The sequence below is a fragment of the Carassius auratus genome, chromosome 50, assembly GCF_003368295.1.
Source record: "Carassius auratus strain Wakin chromosome 50, ASM336829v1, whole genome shotgun sequence".
NCBI lineage: Eukaryota > Metazoa > Chordata > Actinopteri > Cypriniformes > Cyprinidae > Carassius > Carassius auratus.
In genome coordinates, this window is record NC_039292.1 from 19661029 (window position 1) to 19677446 (window position 16418).

A 16418-nucleotide genomic window follows, 5' to 3' on the forward strand; every position below is an offset into this window, starting at 1 on the left:
TGCGCAGCGAACGACTCACTTTCCTCACGAGTCACGCAGCGAACGACTCACTTTCCTCACCCAGCGAGCGACTCACTTTCCTCAGCGAACGACTCACTTACCTCACACAGCCGGCGACTCACTTTGCGCAGCGAACGACTCACTTTCCTCACGAGTCACGCAGCGAACGACTCACTTTCCTCAGCGAACGATTCACTTTCCTCACGAGTCACGCAGCGAACGACTCACTTTCCTCACCCAGCGAGCGACTCACTTTCCTCAGCGAATGATTCACTTTCCTCACGAGTCACGCAGCGAACGACTCACTTTCCTCACCCAGCGAGCGACTCACTTTCCTCAGCGAACGATTCACTTTCCTCACGAGTCACGCAGCGATCAACTCACTTTCCTCACCCAGCGAGCGACTCACTTTCCTCAGCGAACGATTCACTTTCCTCACGAGTCACGCAGCGATCAACTCACTTTCCTAAGCGAACGACAGCCGGAGACCCACTTTTCGCAGCCAGAGAGCCACTTTCCTCTCGCAGCGGACCACTGACTCTCTCTTCATGTAGGGACTGAATATTATAATTAAAGTGACTTCTATATTGCATCCAAAAGAATATTTAGATATATTTAAATATTCAAAAAGGTTTAAACATTTTTTTTTTTTACTTTCATTAAAATATTTCAATAAAATGAAATAATTGCCTATTGCAAATTTATGAATCCAAGGTTAACTTTTTTTCTGCAGTCACTGGGCTATATGTATTGAGACATTTTTAAATTTATATTTAGTAAAAAATAATAAAAAATAAACCTGAATTGTAATCTAAACATCTGTATTTTCATATAATTTAATACAATTGCTGTGTGAACACGTTCATGTGATTGGCTTATAAGTAAACAATCCCCCACGTGGGGTGCATTCTTGTGATTGGCTAAAACAAGGGAGATATCTGATTGGTTGCAGATCATTCCCTGTTTAAAAAAAAGCATTTGTGTGTCGAGCCAAGTCAGGGGAGTCTCAAAATTCACACACAAATGCAGTGAAGTTCACAGACCGCAAGCAGTTTGTGAATCAAGATATATGTGTGTGTGCATCAGAAATACATTTCTGAATCTTGTCCTGTGCATTTCTGAATCTTGTCCTGTGCATTTGTGAATCTTGTCCTGTGCATTTGTGAATCTTGTCCTGTGCATTTGTGAATCTTGTCCTGTGCATTTGTGAATCTTGTCCTGTGCATTTGTGAATCTTGAGTGCATTTGTAAATGTTGTTTGCATTTCTGAATTGTGTGTGTATTTCTGATTTTTGTGTGAATTTCTGAATTTTGTATGCATTTGTGAATCTTCTGTGCTTTTTAAATTTTGTGTGTGCATTTGTGAATTTTGTGCGCATTTGTGCATCTTGTGTGTGTATTTATGAATCATGTGTGTGCATATGTGACTGTAGTGTGTGCATTTATCTTTATTGAGACTCTTCTGGCTCCATACAGTGGCCCTTGTCTATACAAATGACATCAAAGCTGTTGGCACACATGACATCAGCCTCTCTCATCTTTCCCTTTATTTTCAATACCTCTGGGACTGAGCAGGAATAAAAAGAAAGTGACTCATCAAACATTTACTTAGGCGCTGTGGTATTTCCTCTTCATTTAGATGGATGCTGCCGTTACATAAAGCTAATCATGACTATAGACTAACACTAAATGTGAATTTTACCTGCAAAACACATGCACACATTTTTTTGGGGGGGGCTTGGTAATATATTATTTATTTATTTATTTATTTATTGTTGTTGACTGAAGTCATCAATGCTCACCAAAGCTGTATTTATTTGATAAAAAAACAGTAATATTGTGAAATATTTTATAACTGTTTCTATGAGAATATATGTTAAAATTTAATTTTTGACTTTTAAGCTTAATTACTCCAGTCTTCAGTGTCACACGATTGCTGCTCAATAAATATTTCTTGTTATTTTAATATATATAGTGTGGCCTAATGTCCTAATAATTTTATGAAAAAAGTTATACATAAGTTTTTTTTTCAGGGTTCTTTGATGAAAAGAAAGTTCCAAAGAACAGTAAAAGAACATCATGTAGATTTGTTTTTTTGTTTTTTTTAGATAATATCATAAATGTATTTCCTGTCACTTTTGAGCAATTTAATACATCCTTGCTGAATAAAAATAAATAAATTCTTACTGACCCCAAACTTTTGAACTGTGATGTACATCAGCTTATGTAAAAGATGAGAACTAATTGTTTTGGCCAGATCCACATTCACACAGACACATGGGAAGCAAGTGGAATCCTTTTATATTTGTTCTATAAAACAGACAGACATTTTTGAGTTATTTGGTTCCCACTTGAGAGAGTCAATGTTTCCACTGTTTTGTCCAGTGCTGTTCTGAAGCAGTTTTCCTTTTTTATTTACTGGGACTTTGATATATTGTCATTTTAAGTGCAAAAAAACTATGTAATTGTATATCTTGATTTAAGTATGTTTTATATTTTTACTGGGAAACAAGAAAAAAAAAATAGTGTTTAAATTGTTAATTTTTTTATGAACCCACTGACAGGTAATATCTGTAATTTTAAACATAAACGCAATTAATTTGGATATTGGATATATATATATATATATATTTTTATTTTTTTTCAGAAAACAATCCTTAATATTGTCAATTATTTTACTTCCCAAATAAATGAATCTTGTTTCAAAAATACACTTGATTTTGTTCGACAAAATATTAAGGCCCAATACCAGTTATATTTTATTCCCCTTAACATTTCTTTGAGTAACATGACCGTTAATATGAATTCACAATTGAATGTAACATAAAACAAATGATTACTTTTCGTTAAAATCTTTTAATTATGCCAAAAAAAGCTTACATTCATGTGTCTTTTTGTTCGCTGTAGCAGCCATGTTGGCGAGATAATTTAAACCCTTTCGTTTGAAATGTGGTCCCGAAAAATCTTCGTTTTTAAGGGCTATCTGGCCCTTCCCCTTACCTCTACCCCTCCAACCAAAAGAGAATCGAGACAGGAAAGGGGAAGGGCTAAGGGGTAGAATTGGCATTGGGCCTAAATTAGTTTTTTGCCGTGATAGTTTCATTCATGCAAGCAACTGTTTTTATGGACTATTTTATTACCTCTTACCATAACATATTTAAACATATAATTTAAAAAAGAGTTCAGGAGCTTTGTGAAAGTCCTCTCAAAATCAGCTAACCGAAAACTCTTCTCTCTGCAGAGGTCAGCGAGGCGACCAACACTCTGGGTCCGGGCACCATGGGTCTGAGCACCCGCTACAACCCTCAGTTCACCCTGCAGCACGTCCCTGACTACCGGCAGAACGTCTACATCCCCGGCAGCACCGCCACCCTGACCTCCAGCCAGCAGCAAGCCCAGCAGGCCCTGCCACCTCAGCAGGCCGCCATAGCTGCTGCTGCTGCCCAACCTGAGCCACCCAAAGCCGCCCAGACGCCCGCCAGCAAGAAGAAGCCCACCAAGAAAGAGAAGAAGTAGAGTCGCGGGTATATATCAGGTTTAGGGAGGCTGAAATAGCTGTTCTGAGGTTTGCTGGAAATCTGTAACTATTTAGAGAAAAAAAATTAGGGTGAAAAAACGTGTGTCAATGTAAACCCACTTCTAACCACTTTTTTGCTTATTTCGCACATGCGTTTGTTTTACTTAAACCCAAGTACAGTACAATTTGTTTTCCTGATACGTTTGGACATTCGGATATATGTAGAGAAATATTGGGTTCATGCAACTTCTAAGTGACACTATACTACTGCGTATATCAAGCCAGTAATGTATTTACCACAGTACTTTACCTTGAACATGTTAAACTGACAGAAAGAGGAGCGAAAGAGGAATTGTAATCTTGTAACAATCACGCTCTTGTTTGTGCAAAGGCACAGTGTCCATTGCTGTGGATGTTGCAATGCTTGTAAAATGCATCATGATTCTTACTTTACTCTTTTGTTATTGTTTGCTAAAATACCACTATGGACTTTTATATTGATCTTTTTAGGAGAAGTATTGATGTAGATGCAAGTCAGGTGATTATTGCTGCATGCTGTTTTTTTGCGCTATAGATAATCTCCATATCACCTGACATCTATGAACACCCATCTACAACTTTCTCAAGGAGGAGTTGAACAGTTAAACCATCCACTTTGATGATTTGTATTTGATTTAAAGAATGGATCCCCTTGTGTATCACTGAGCCAGAGGTCTTTTTTTTAACTGAATGTTTATGGAACATTAGTGATGTCCGAGCCATAATGGGAGCTTTGTGAAACCAGTTACAAGTCCACAAGTGCCCGCAGTGGCACATCGTCCTTAGTATTCAGTATTTCCAGGTTATCCTGAAGTGTTGAAGCTCTTTATCAGTGCTGGTCGTAATTAGATGGGTTAGTAATGATACTTTCAGTGAGTATCTGTAGTTTTGATGGTGACAAAACCTCCTGACTTTGTGTTTTGCTGATCTAGGCAGCAATTTCCTAACGCAAAGGGAGTTTTTTCTTTTGGTCACATGCAACAAGCTCAAGTGATTACAGATGGAATATGAATACAGTTAAAATCCCATACCAGTTAGGTGTGATGCTGTTTTAGGAGGCAACCTGCAATCATTGAATGTACAAGAAAACACGCAAACTGTCGTTGAGTTATTAGAGCTTTGAAAAATACTTATGATGCAAAGATTGCGTCTGAATACAGCAGTCCTCGGACCATTGGCATGACCTTACTTTGTAAATAGCAATTTGTCCTTGAAAACACAAAACCGTTGCAGATAATCAGCTCAAGAGGAATGGCTTACTACTGGAATGTCATTTTATTTTACAGAAAAAAATGCATAATAAAAAAAAAAAAAACCTGACACTCTGATATCAATGTAGTTCTTTAGTACTATGAAGGCCAACTAACGCACCTGTAAATAAAGAGTTTAACTTTTACTTATGGAAATAAACAGTGACACTCTCTTAGCCTAGAAGTCGTGATGTTATGCATATATTTTTGTGTTCATCATCCTCTTTTCCTGTCACACTTTTCCATGAAAAGGCACAAAATGGAGGGCAAATAGATCTAAAAATCCTCCGTTATTAATTTTGTGCTCTCTGTCGTGCTTACATGTGTGAATGCTTCTTAATGTCTATATGAAGAATCTGAATAAATCTATTATCTGTGTGTGTGTGTCCTGCTGTAACATCTCTGATAAGACGCTTTGATTCCCGGCTTCTATGTGCTACTCCTATTTTGTATGCTAATATTTATATTGCTGTTTTTTTTTGTTGTTGTTGTTGTTTGTTTTTCTTTTCCTGAACACTGACATTTCAAATAAAAGGTTCTCAAATTATATGTGTGTTTGAATCTGTTCAGAATAGCACAGCTGTATAAGGATGAATCTTACAGAATCTCAATAGATATGATATACATGTATAACTGTGTATACACACACATAACCACATAAACAGGCAGTTCATATGCCTTATAGAGAGTCAGACTTGTAACCCGAAGGTCGCAGCGTTGGCGTTAAATAGCATAAAAGCTTTTCCAACCCGCTTTGCAAATGAAATAGTTTGCATAATATTCTGTGAATGCCAGAAACTGTCTTACCAAAGCATTAAAATATTAAGAAATGTAAAAACAAAAATTGCAATAGTCTTGATGGTTTGATTTGCCTTAACAAACAAACAAATTTCAATAAATGTTTGAATCTACTTGTGTTTTACTGTTATATTTCACTAAAGGAAATAAGGTTATTTTCTCTACAGTGGTCTAAATGGCCTCAAAACCTTGTCCAGTTAAAGGTTTTGGCTCTCGGTCCAGTGATCTGCATTTTCAGCTCTATTTGATTCAAACTAAGACAGATGCAACACTGTTCTCTTTCAGAACCACAAAGACTTTGTGTTTTTCTCAAACCTCTGCTTCCTTTGCCAACACTTCCTCCATGTTTTCACAGCTGTGCGTTTTGACAACAAATGAAAGGCTTCACCAGGTTTCAAACAGGTGATCAGAGTCAGGATCTGAAGTAGGAGACATGGAAATCTGCAGGGGTCAGACGTCAAAGGCGTTTCGCTACAGTCGGCCCGATCGGGGTCCGAGCAAGATTTTAGCCTGAGACAGTTAACAGATGGCAAGAAAAGTCCAGCAGAGACAAAAAGGAAAGTGTGCTTCATTTTCTCTGTCATGAAACCCTAGGGAAAACAGTCTGTTGTCAAGCACAAAAAGAGCGCACAGGGAAGCCCATCTGCTCACCCAACACACACACTGCATCAGCACCCATACAAAAAAGCCTTTTCCACTTCAGCTGGCGACACCATGGAAACCCCTTCCTTTTCCAAGAGAGTCGAAAGGAAGGAGTGATTAGAATCCAAACAGAGCAAGAACAGAGGACAGAGCAACAAAACACATACAGACATGTGGAAAAGTGAAGATGTGGGGGGAGGACTGCAATACACACGGCTTTTCATGAAGGATTATCAGGAATGCAAATCAGAGAAAATCCTCTTTATAACACTTTGATCACTACTTGGATCACCAAGTGTTTTCATAAAGGCCATAATCTACATATTATTACTTTTCAGATCAATTTAAATGCGTTTAATTGCTATGACAAATGTGACACTTTAGTGACAAACCATTTACCTTCAAGTCAACATGAAATCAAATCAGAAAAAAGTATTTACCTTCATAATCTTTGATCATAATGTAATAACTCCCCTGCTGAAACTGAAAGCTAATTTCTTTGAAGACTAATGTCATGTAAATAAATAAATAAAGGGTAACCAATAACTTAAATAGCTATTTAGAGACACTAGTTATCTTTGTGAGACATATAAACTACTGTACTTTTTGAAGTGAGAGATAAAGTCAAAATTAATTTGAATTTTTTACAAAAACAAACTCTGTTCAATTAATATTAATCATCCACAGACAAACAAGAAAATTGATGACCTTATGCACTTAATAATACATTTAATAATAATAAGGTACATATTACATCAAAATGTGCTTATTCGTTTTAAACCACGGTTAATTTACCTTTTTTGTTATTGCAACATTTTCTGTATTCTATTTAGTCAACCTTTAAAAAAAGAGTTTGTATTAAAATGGAAGTTTTTTTTTCTTTGTTTTTTTCCGGGGTGCTTTACAATTTCAGTTACATTTTTATACTGTGAATGAGATGTCTTCATAGTACATCTATCTATATATTGTCAAAAGAGCAAGTCAAATTCAGTTTTGTCTCTGATAATAGGGGAATTTAGAGTTATCAGCAGTCATCAGCATCTGGAGGACAAATTAAAGTTTGTGGAAACAACGATATTGTCACGCAGAGAGTAAATAATCAGATCACTTGATTTAAGAACCATCCCGTCTAACCAGAGCTGAACACGGAGTTCACAGCGCTGAGACTCGGAGAAGTGTGTGAAGTGTAAGTGTGTGAAAGTGTGAAGTGCATTAGACACGCAGACTCAGACTTCAGCGCCATGATGACAGGTGTTGTCAAGCCAATAAAGCAGCTGCTTAGGATATTCTGGGATGTTGCCCTCATACTGTTTCCCAAATGGTTTGATATGGAGTTGTGAGGAATGCATCAATCAATCAATCAAGAGCATCTGATAATTACTGTGACCAACTAAGCTTCAGTGTCATTTCCACCTAAACTTTGCCCTCAGCCAAAACTATCTGCTCAGGAACAAATAATAGATTAATGAGACCAAAGACTTTAAGATTTACCCAAAACCAATTATAGCTCATGAGAGCCAGCGGCAAATTCCAGAAGATCTGACCAAGGTGACGCTGCTCTCGGTGGGTTTATGAGCACAGACACCCTGGAGCTCACATGTCCAAAAACACTGAAGCTAATTTTCAAATAGACGCTCTTTTTTTTTTTTCTTTTTGCAAACCACAAATTACTCCAAGTACATTCTTGCCTGAAGAACTAAAACTCTTAAAACTACATTATGTGATGCAACAACAGTAGGATCTAAAATAGTTATTATAAAAAATCAAAAAAAAAAATCTCTTAACTAAGGTTTTCTGAATCACTAAGGCATACTATGTGACAAATACAAATGACTACAAATACACAATTTCTACAAAATGTTGCACATTGAGTAAGGTGTAAAACATCTTCATAGACATTTTCAGGTTTTACAGAGTGGAAAAGCTCTGGTGCCACTAGTGCTGCAGAAATCACACACACACACACACACACACACACACACACACACACACACACACACACACACACACACACACACACACACACAGGAGCTGTAACTAATGAATGCCCAACATGACTAAATATATCAACAACAAACTCATTAGAGCTCATCATAAACATTGCTGGAGGGGGTTTGGCTTTCAAAATTTGAAAAATAATCTTGACAACCTTCTGTCAGGTCAAAGATCAGGATGGAAATAATCTAGGAAGACGACATTCAAAATACTCTTAAGTTTCAGAGAGGAAGGGACATGTTGATGCTGCTGTTAATTTGTAACATTTGGCTCTATATAAAAACACACAAAATGGCTTTAATGGGCTGGTGCATGTTTATGGTGAAAACAGACCCAGGCAAAGAGGGTTCTGTGGTTGTGTTGGTGTGGCACAGATTATTTTTGAACTCTGACAGTGACTGAACAGCAATACCGCAACCAAAAGCTTAATAACAGCAGGAAGTCCAGCTGCAGCTCCACAGTGTCAAGTCATCACAGATCTACTTACCCACCATTCCTCTGCCAACAATCCCTCCCTCTGAGTCTGTCCAGAAAGATTAAAGGACTGAGGAGAAGAGAGCCAGAAGAAAGGGCACATTTGAGGTCATCCTGTTGTTTAAATATGAGTTAACTCATGAACTCCTTCAGATTATGTAAAGTTATACTAAATACTTAGTGCACTAAGAGATCAAAATCTTTCTGATTGGACACCATCCACAAATGCATGCTGTGTATTGGTGCCACATTAATAAATATCATAAATAAATAAAAAAAGATGTAACAGTGATACAGTTATACATGTGTCAGTTAATCTCAGCCTGCATGAACACAATCAGCCATGAACAAATAAGTGATTCACACCGATCTAAAGAGCTTTTTGTTTGTTTTTGGAGGGGAGTTGATGCAATTATTGCTGAATCTTCACCTTTAGTCACTAAAACGTCTCATGCGAAAGTCCCTGTGTGTAATAAACTGCAGGATGTCAATTAATCTGATTGTTGCAACGGTCTCCTGGGTCTCTTGCAGACTAAAACAACATTCATGACTTAAAACTACCTCTCCAATCCACACAGAACATTTCTGAAACTAGCCTGCAAAAGAAAATACCTTTTCAGAAATACTTATGGTAAAAATAAAATAAAATGAATTCAAGTTGGAAATCAAGAAAATTATAAGGAGTTTAAAATAAAAGAAAACGTTTCGTTTGAATTCAACTTGTAAAACAAGAAAATTACAAGGAGTCCAAATTCAAAGGTCTAACACATGAAACAGAATGAGTTCCTTTCTAAAGATCGGTATAGATCATTCAGACACTTTTAGGACAGAAGAATCATTGTGTCTCTATCAGTGAGTCAGACGGTCACTGGTTACTCACATGACACGTCACATCCTCGGGCGACTGACCTCTGCTTTAGATGAGGCTCACAGCAGCATGGACATAAAGAGACACATTTTCTACTGATCGCCTCTGTCACACACACACACACACACACACACACACACACACACTCACACACACACACACACTAAATCCTTGGTTCACAGTGGTCAGATCAGCAGACAGACAGAGCCGGAGGGGCAATAATTTGACCTATATTATCTGGGACAAAAGGAGACCTGACATTCAGTGTGTAAAGATGATATAAATTCATTTCAGATTATTCATAAAAATAGTGTTAATATGAGTAAGCAAGATAAAAAGAGACATCAACACTAACTCATCTTAATATCTTAATGTCTTAATATCTGTTCAGTACACACTGCCATTCAAAAGTTGGTACAAGTAAGATGTATTTGAAATAAGTCTCTTCTGCTTACCAAGGATACATTTATTTGATAAAAAAATAGTTTAAATGTGAATATATTTTACATTTTCAGCATCATCACTCGGTCACATTGTTCTTCAGAAATCATTTTAATATGCTGATTTGCTGCTAAAGAAACAAATCTGATTATCAGTGTTGATGACAGTTGTGCTGCTTCATATCTTTGAGGAAACTTTCATTTATTAGAAATCAAAATCTTTTGTAACACCACTGTCACATTTGATCAATTTTAAATTTTATTTTGCTAACAAAAATATTCTTACAAAAAAATAAAATAAAAAATAAATAATATATATATATATATATATATATATATATATATATATATATATATATATATATATATATATATATATATATATATGATCTTTAGACTGTAATGATTTACTAATAAAACAGTCAGTGTAGATGAATGACTTCCACTTTCTTCTATACAACTGAAAACAAGTATTTTTGAATTAAAAAAATAAAGTTTCAATTTTTAAAATTTTCAAACTTTTTTAATAGTGAGGTATTTGAAATCAATTACACGTTTAATCATGTGAATTGTTGATATACCTAGATATCTATGGATGCACTTGCATTGTTGTGCCTGCTATTCATGTTCATACTTACTTTGCAGACAGAAAATGTACTTGCAGTTGAATTTTTAAGAGCAATGCCGATTTTAAGAACAACCTTGGAGCATCAAGTGAGTGGTGGGATGTTTTGCTAATAAAATCTGAGCATCAGAATGGGGAAGAAAGGAGATTTAAGTGACTTTGAACGTGGAATGGTTGTTGGTCCCAGATGGACTGGTCGGACTGCTGATGTAACTGGGATTCTCATGCACAACCATCTCTAGGGTTTACAGAGAATGGTCTGAAAAAGAGAAAATATTCAGTGAGTGGCAGTTGTGCGGATGAAAATGCCTTGTTGATGTCAGAGGAGAATGGGCAGACTGGTTAGAGATGATAGAAAGGCAACATTAACTCAGCGGTTCAGGCTGGTGGTGGTGTAATGATGTGGGGGATATTTTATTGGCACACTTTGGCCCCCTTAATACCATATATATTTCTTTTTTACCTGAATCATTTTAGACCCGTTTATGAGACAAAACCAAACCCATCAGACCTTTAAAAGAGCTCAAAGCTCCAGAAGTGAGAGTTTTCTATATTTTCAGCATGACTCTCTCCATAAACACCTTTTTATATCACATTCTCTGTTTTCCATCGCTGTCTCTTATCCATCCTCTTTAGCATCCTTCATCTATCCACTATAGAGAGAGACTTCATGTTTTGGCGAAATCTTGTGTAAAACATTTTAAAAGTCTTTGAAACTGACAGTGAAATTGGCTAAGAGATAGGAAGAGAGGCCAAAACAATTGCTAATTCCAATTCCTAAGAGACTCAGCAGTATATTTTGGGTTGTTTGATCCAAATTCACAATGAAGAGACTGAATTAGCCGTCCATCCTTCACTCTCTCTGACTCCGCCCTCCACAAACAGCCACATACTCCCCCACATTCAATCGCTACCTGGAGACCACCGTGACACTCGGCCAGCCAATCAGCTGCCTGAGAACTCGGCTCCTGTCTTTCGATTGGCCGACTGCACCAGAGCTCAGTACAGCATCAATGCGGTCATTACTGTGCCGTCTGCAACAACCGAGCCAATTACTGGCCAAGAGTCTGTCCTGATTCCTGAACACAACCAGATAATGAAGCAAAGCAGAGGGTGAAACATAACAAGAGCGTGTGACGAGCAACAACGCCGAAGGAATCCAGACATTAGGAGTGTGTTCTGATGTTCTGTAAGCGGATCTGTAATGAGAAACATTTAAAGAAAGAGCTCTATGCCTTTATGTTAAAACAATGGGATTAAATGATAGCAAATGTGCAGTCAACACACACACACACACACACACACCACCACATCATGAACAAAATAACTCTGAGCTGCTTTTATCTTAAAAAAAAACTAATCAGTTTGTCATGATTAGTGCCAAACAACTCAGAAACAGGAAATAAGACTTTGTGTGACCGGCATGCTTTGTGTTGAATGTACTGTAAGAGGCATTTCTCCCTGTCTATATGAGCTGTAACAGAGAAGTGTGTGTTAGTCTGGGATTTACTGAGAGGAAATTCCAAATCATAGCTGCATTTTTTCCGCACTCATGAGACTTAAAACAAGCACACAGATGCAAACACAGGAATGTCAAATAAACGCTGTACCCCTCATACCAAATTACACACACACACACACACGACATAGTCCATTTACGTTACCACACATTTGTCTTTTTTTTCAGTCTTGTTGACTCTATGCATGTTATATATTATACACATCTGTAAGGCACTAACAAAAAACAACCCCCCCAAAAAAGTCCTAAAATGTGGTTATGAAAAATCTACAATGGTATTTTGTGAAATAAAACTGACTTCAATTGAAATCTATTGCAAATGGATGGATGAAAAGTTGAGCCAAAAATTCAAATGGATTATGGTCATGTTTTTAATCAGCTGCTTTTTGACCCTCATTCTGACGGCACCCATTCACTGCAGATGATCCATTGGTGAGCAAATGATGTAATGCTACAGTACATATATCCAAATCGTGTCTGATAAAGAAACAAACTCATCTACATCTTGGATGGCCTGAGATTGAGCAAACTTTCATTTTTGGCTGAACGGTTTAAGTAAAATTTATGAATTAGTGTATTTCTGAAAAGTTTTGACTACAACTTTGCATAAGCAAATGAAAAGTGTAACCCTAAATTACACTTTTTTTTATTTTTATTTTATTTATATGGGCATTTCCAGAAATTCTGACCCTCCAAGGACCGGTCAACAAACTCACACACACAAACAAAATGCATATGAATAAGTATTAAAGATGATATTTTAATGTTGTGGTTTTAGAGATAACCAGAATAAACATCTCTACAGTCAAAACGTAATATACACAATTTGACCAAATGGATCTCACCAATACAACCACTATATTATCACAATAAAACAATCAAGAATAAAAACTGATGAGGAAAAACTGTTTAAAAAAAAAGCAGAAAGAAAACACACAGTCTCTTTGTTTTTCCAGTGATCTTTTTCCAGCTTTTCCAAAAAAAGTGAAATCGTTGACTTTCACAAACAGCATTGCAATCATCGGCATCGAAGGAAAATCTGTTGGCTCGCAGTTCTCCAAAAACTACAGTCCACAAAAATGCAAAAAAACGTCAAAAATTGGAAATTTGGCTTCAAAAACTCCAGAACAACAAACAGGATATTCTCGAGCTCTTTCAGACTTGCTGGTTTCTAGGCAGAATTTAGAGACCTGATCGCCGCCAAAACATTGACATCGTTTCACGAACATTCTGAAAATGCATATACATATTTGAATATAGTTTAATCTGGAAGACTCTTTCTCAGGATTTCTTGACAAATGCAGTCCGAGCTATGGCTTTAAACAGTGATCTCTACCCTCAAACATTCAGCCAGCCTCAACATTCAGGTAGGTCATATTACAAAGCTGAAACTCTGAGGTCATACTTCCCGATGTCACGGACAACAAACAATCTTAACAGCCGACCGGTTAATTCCTATCTGCTGGCGATCAGTCAACGTAAAAGACAGGGGCATTTATTAGCTCACTGTCTTACTGCAATGAAAAACACTCAAGTTGAATAAGTCTATGTGCAGTTTTTAACAGATATTTCAGCACCAGTGATAGAAGTGCTCTGCTACAGTCCTGCAGATTTTGCTTGATCAAACCGTTTATCATAGAGAAATAAATGCCTGTCAATGTTACTTGTGCTCTCAAAATAGATATTTCGCAGTTCACAGTGACTTTTTACTCACTGTCTGGCGGTAAATTAAAAATGCCACTGAAAACTGTGTGATGCATGTATCAGTTTGGATCTTCAGTGTGCAGAAGAGCATATCTTCTATAGCACTTCACAAACACACAAAACTGACCACTGCTGTTCATGAAAAAGTGCAGCAATCCACACACCAGTTATTTATAAAACCACTGTGAATTACACGTTTCATCAATTCGATCCAAAACCATTTTTGCATAAATGGTCACATTTAATTCCATACAAGAATGATTTATGAATGACTTGAATGAATGAGGCTCAATGATTTTAGCTAATGAAAGCAAGTATCTTTGAGATTAAAACAACATTATTCCCTCAAAAGGACAGAATGAAGTACCCCCCAAAAAAGAAAAGCACAGGAAGTGAGAAATAATCTTGTGAACAGGTACCAGACCTCTTTCGTGATGGCTACAGAACCTCAGTGAGAACACCTCGAGCACACACTAATTGAACATGCATATATGGGGTCAACATTATCGGCACGTTGCGTTTCGGACATTATAATGTGACTTAACGTGATTAAAGTATCAAAAACCAAACAAAAAAAGCTAAACGTTGAAGCAGAAAAGATGTTCGTTTTCAGAAGGAACCAGAAGAGGACGTTCAGATGAATTTGGAATGGAATTCCAAAACAGAATCTCTATACGAATCTTTGGATTCTTGCAAAATCAGTCGATTCAGATAGCGGACAGATAAAGCCTTGTGTTTAAAGAAAGAGTGCTAAAAAAAAATGACAAAACGAGTGTGACAGTGCTGAGATGATGAGGCCGCTCCTCCAGTGTGACGGCCTAATAGGAAGCCATGTGGGTGTGGCTTAGCGAGAGCCCCGCCCTCGCAGACTTGGTCCCCAAATACAGTCTGTCTTTTAACAGGCAGGATCAGCATTGGAAGTCCTTAATGTGAGCGTAACGGAGCGTCATCTAAGAGGTCCTCCAGTGAGCCCGTGTCCTCCGGAGACGACTCCTTCCTGTCCTGTGCTTCCAATCGGGTCTTTTTCGTGGCACTGGGCGGGGCGTTATCCTGAAGAAGCTCTTTGGCGAGAATGTTTGTCACGGCGTGACCGGCTCCTTTCCGATTGTTGGCTGAAATGGAAGTGGAAATAATAAATTCAAGGGCAATTAAAAAGATATTCAGTTCAGAGGTCAAACGTCAAATTTAAGGCCACTCTCGAGGTTAAACACGTGGTGGTCATTGTTTAAAGCACCACAGTCAAAAACAACCAACAGATTACCTTTTTATAGGAATATTACAGGTTATTTTCCACTTAATGATCAATACAGACAATCATTTCAGCTCATTCCCCAGTTATAAAACAGACCACATTTAATAATTCTAAATGAGATTAATGGGTTGGAAGGTTTAAAAGCATAAATGTGAAGCTCATGTTGATGTGAAATCACTAAAATGTAAACCATTTTTTGAGCTACTCTGCAAAAAATTATAAATTAAGACGTAGGCATTAAGTTATGAAAAATATCAAATTTAAGAGTGTTTATACTTAAAATGGGAAAAAAAAAATCAACTAATGCAACTTATCAATATTTATCTCAGACTTGATATAAACTTGCAAAATATAAACTCAGAATTGAGAGAGATATTAAAACAAGTACACTACCATTTAATTCGATTTTATTTAGTGGCAAATACAAACGAAACAATAAAAACGTAGATTAAAAAAGTCTTACAATTCTGAGTATATACCTTGCAAGTGTATCTCTCGAAAATATAAACTTGAAATCGTCAGAAAAAATAAGCTTCCATATATTTGTTCTTGTTTTAAGCATGAAGTTAATTACTTTTTATTTATGTATTTATTGGAGAAAAAAAAACAAGACTTTATAGTTAAGCCATTTTGCTTCTCAAGTTTAGTCAAAATTGTACAAAAAAATAAGACCGAATTAGAAAATTTCTTGCACTAGGTGGCTTTAAACACCACCAGATTCATGTTCTGATATACCAGATATCATATGTCATCAAATATGTGTTCTGGTGATCATGTTGGTATATTTAGGTCCGTGTGAGGCTGTGGAGGGCTTACACACAAGATAAACACTTCAATAATGGCTGCAAAACAAAAATCCTGTGGTGAGACATTCATAGGAAAATATTGTCGGAGAATGTCATATTTCATTCACATTCTCCAGCCTGTATGCAAATCAAGCAAATCTCTCACACACACACACACACACACATTCCTGAGTGCACTGATAATGATCTCTGAACAAACATCTGTAACGAAGCATGCAGACTGAATGAGAACACGCGCACACACACGCACAGACGTTACCAAGCAGGTGTCCAGTGTGAGCTGTGATAAGGACAGCACTGAGTCTGTTGGGGAGAAAAAGTCGTTATGGGAGCGTTTGTAGCTTCGGGTTGTGAATGTCAGACAGACAGGACCATAACAAACATTTACCATGGAAACAGAGCTAAAGCAGTTACGCGTTTCTGCTATAAAATTATGGTAACTTACTATTACTAAACATGTGTAAACAGGTTTCCAGAAGTAAGTTTTTT

General features: G+C 37.0%; 2 protein-coding genes across 21 annotated transcripts in view; one reads left to right on the plus strand and one right to left on the minus strand.

Annotated features, from left to right (window-relative positions):
- The window catches only part of LOC113067282 (protocadherin gamma-A2-like), a 93837-nt gene extending 88484 nt beyond the window's left edge, over positions 1–5353 (plus strand). For 17 of the 18 annotated variants that reach the window (XM_026239636.1, XM_026239645.1, XM_026239652.1 and 14 more), the window contains one exon: positions 3242–5353. In XM_026239636.1, the coding sequence (XP_026095421.1) occupies positions 3242–3516 (275 nt within the window). In that variant the 3' untranslated portion in view covers positions 3517–5353. The remainder of the gene's footprint in view (positions 1–3241) is intronic. The other variant, XM_026239637.1, reaches the window with a different exon arrangement.
- Positions 5354–12897: 7544 nt separating this feature from the next.
- LOC113067292 (protein diaphanous homolog 1-like) overlaps positions 12898–16418 on the minus strand; it is an 88359-nt gene continuing 84838 nt past the window's right edge. For all 3 annotated transcript variants that reach the window (XM_026239684.1, XM_026239683.1, XM_026239682.1), the window contains one exon: positions 12898–14983. In XM_026239684.1, the coding sequence (XP_026095469.1) occupies positions 14796–14983 (188 nt within the window). In that variant the 3' untranslated portion in view covers positions 12898–14795. The remainder of the gene's footprint in view (positions 14984–16418) is intronic.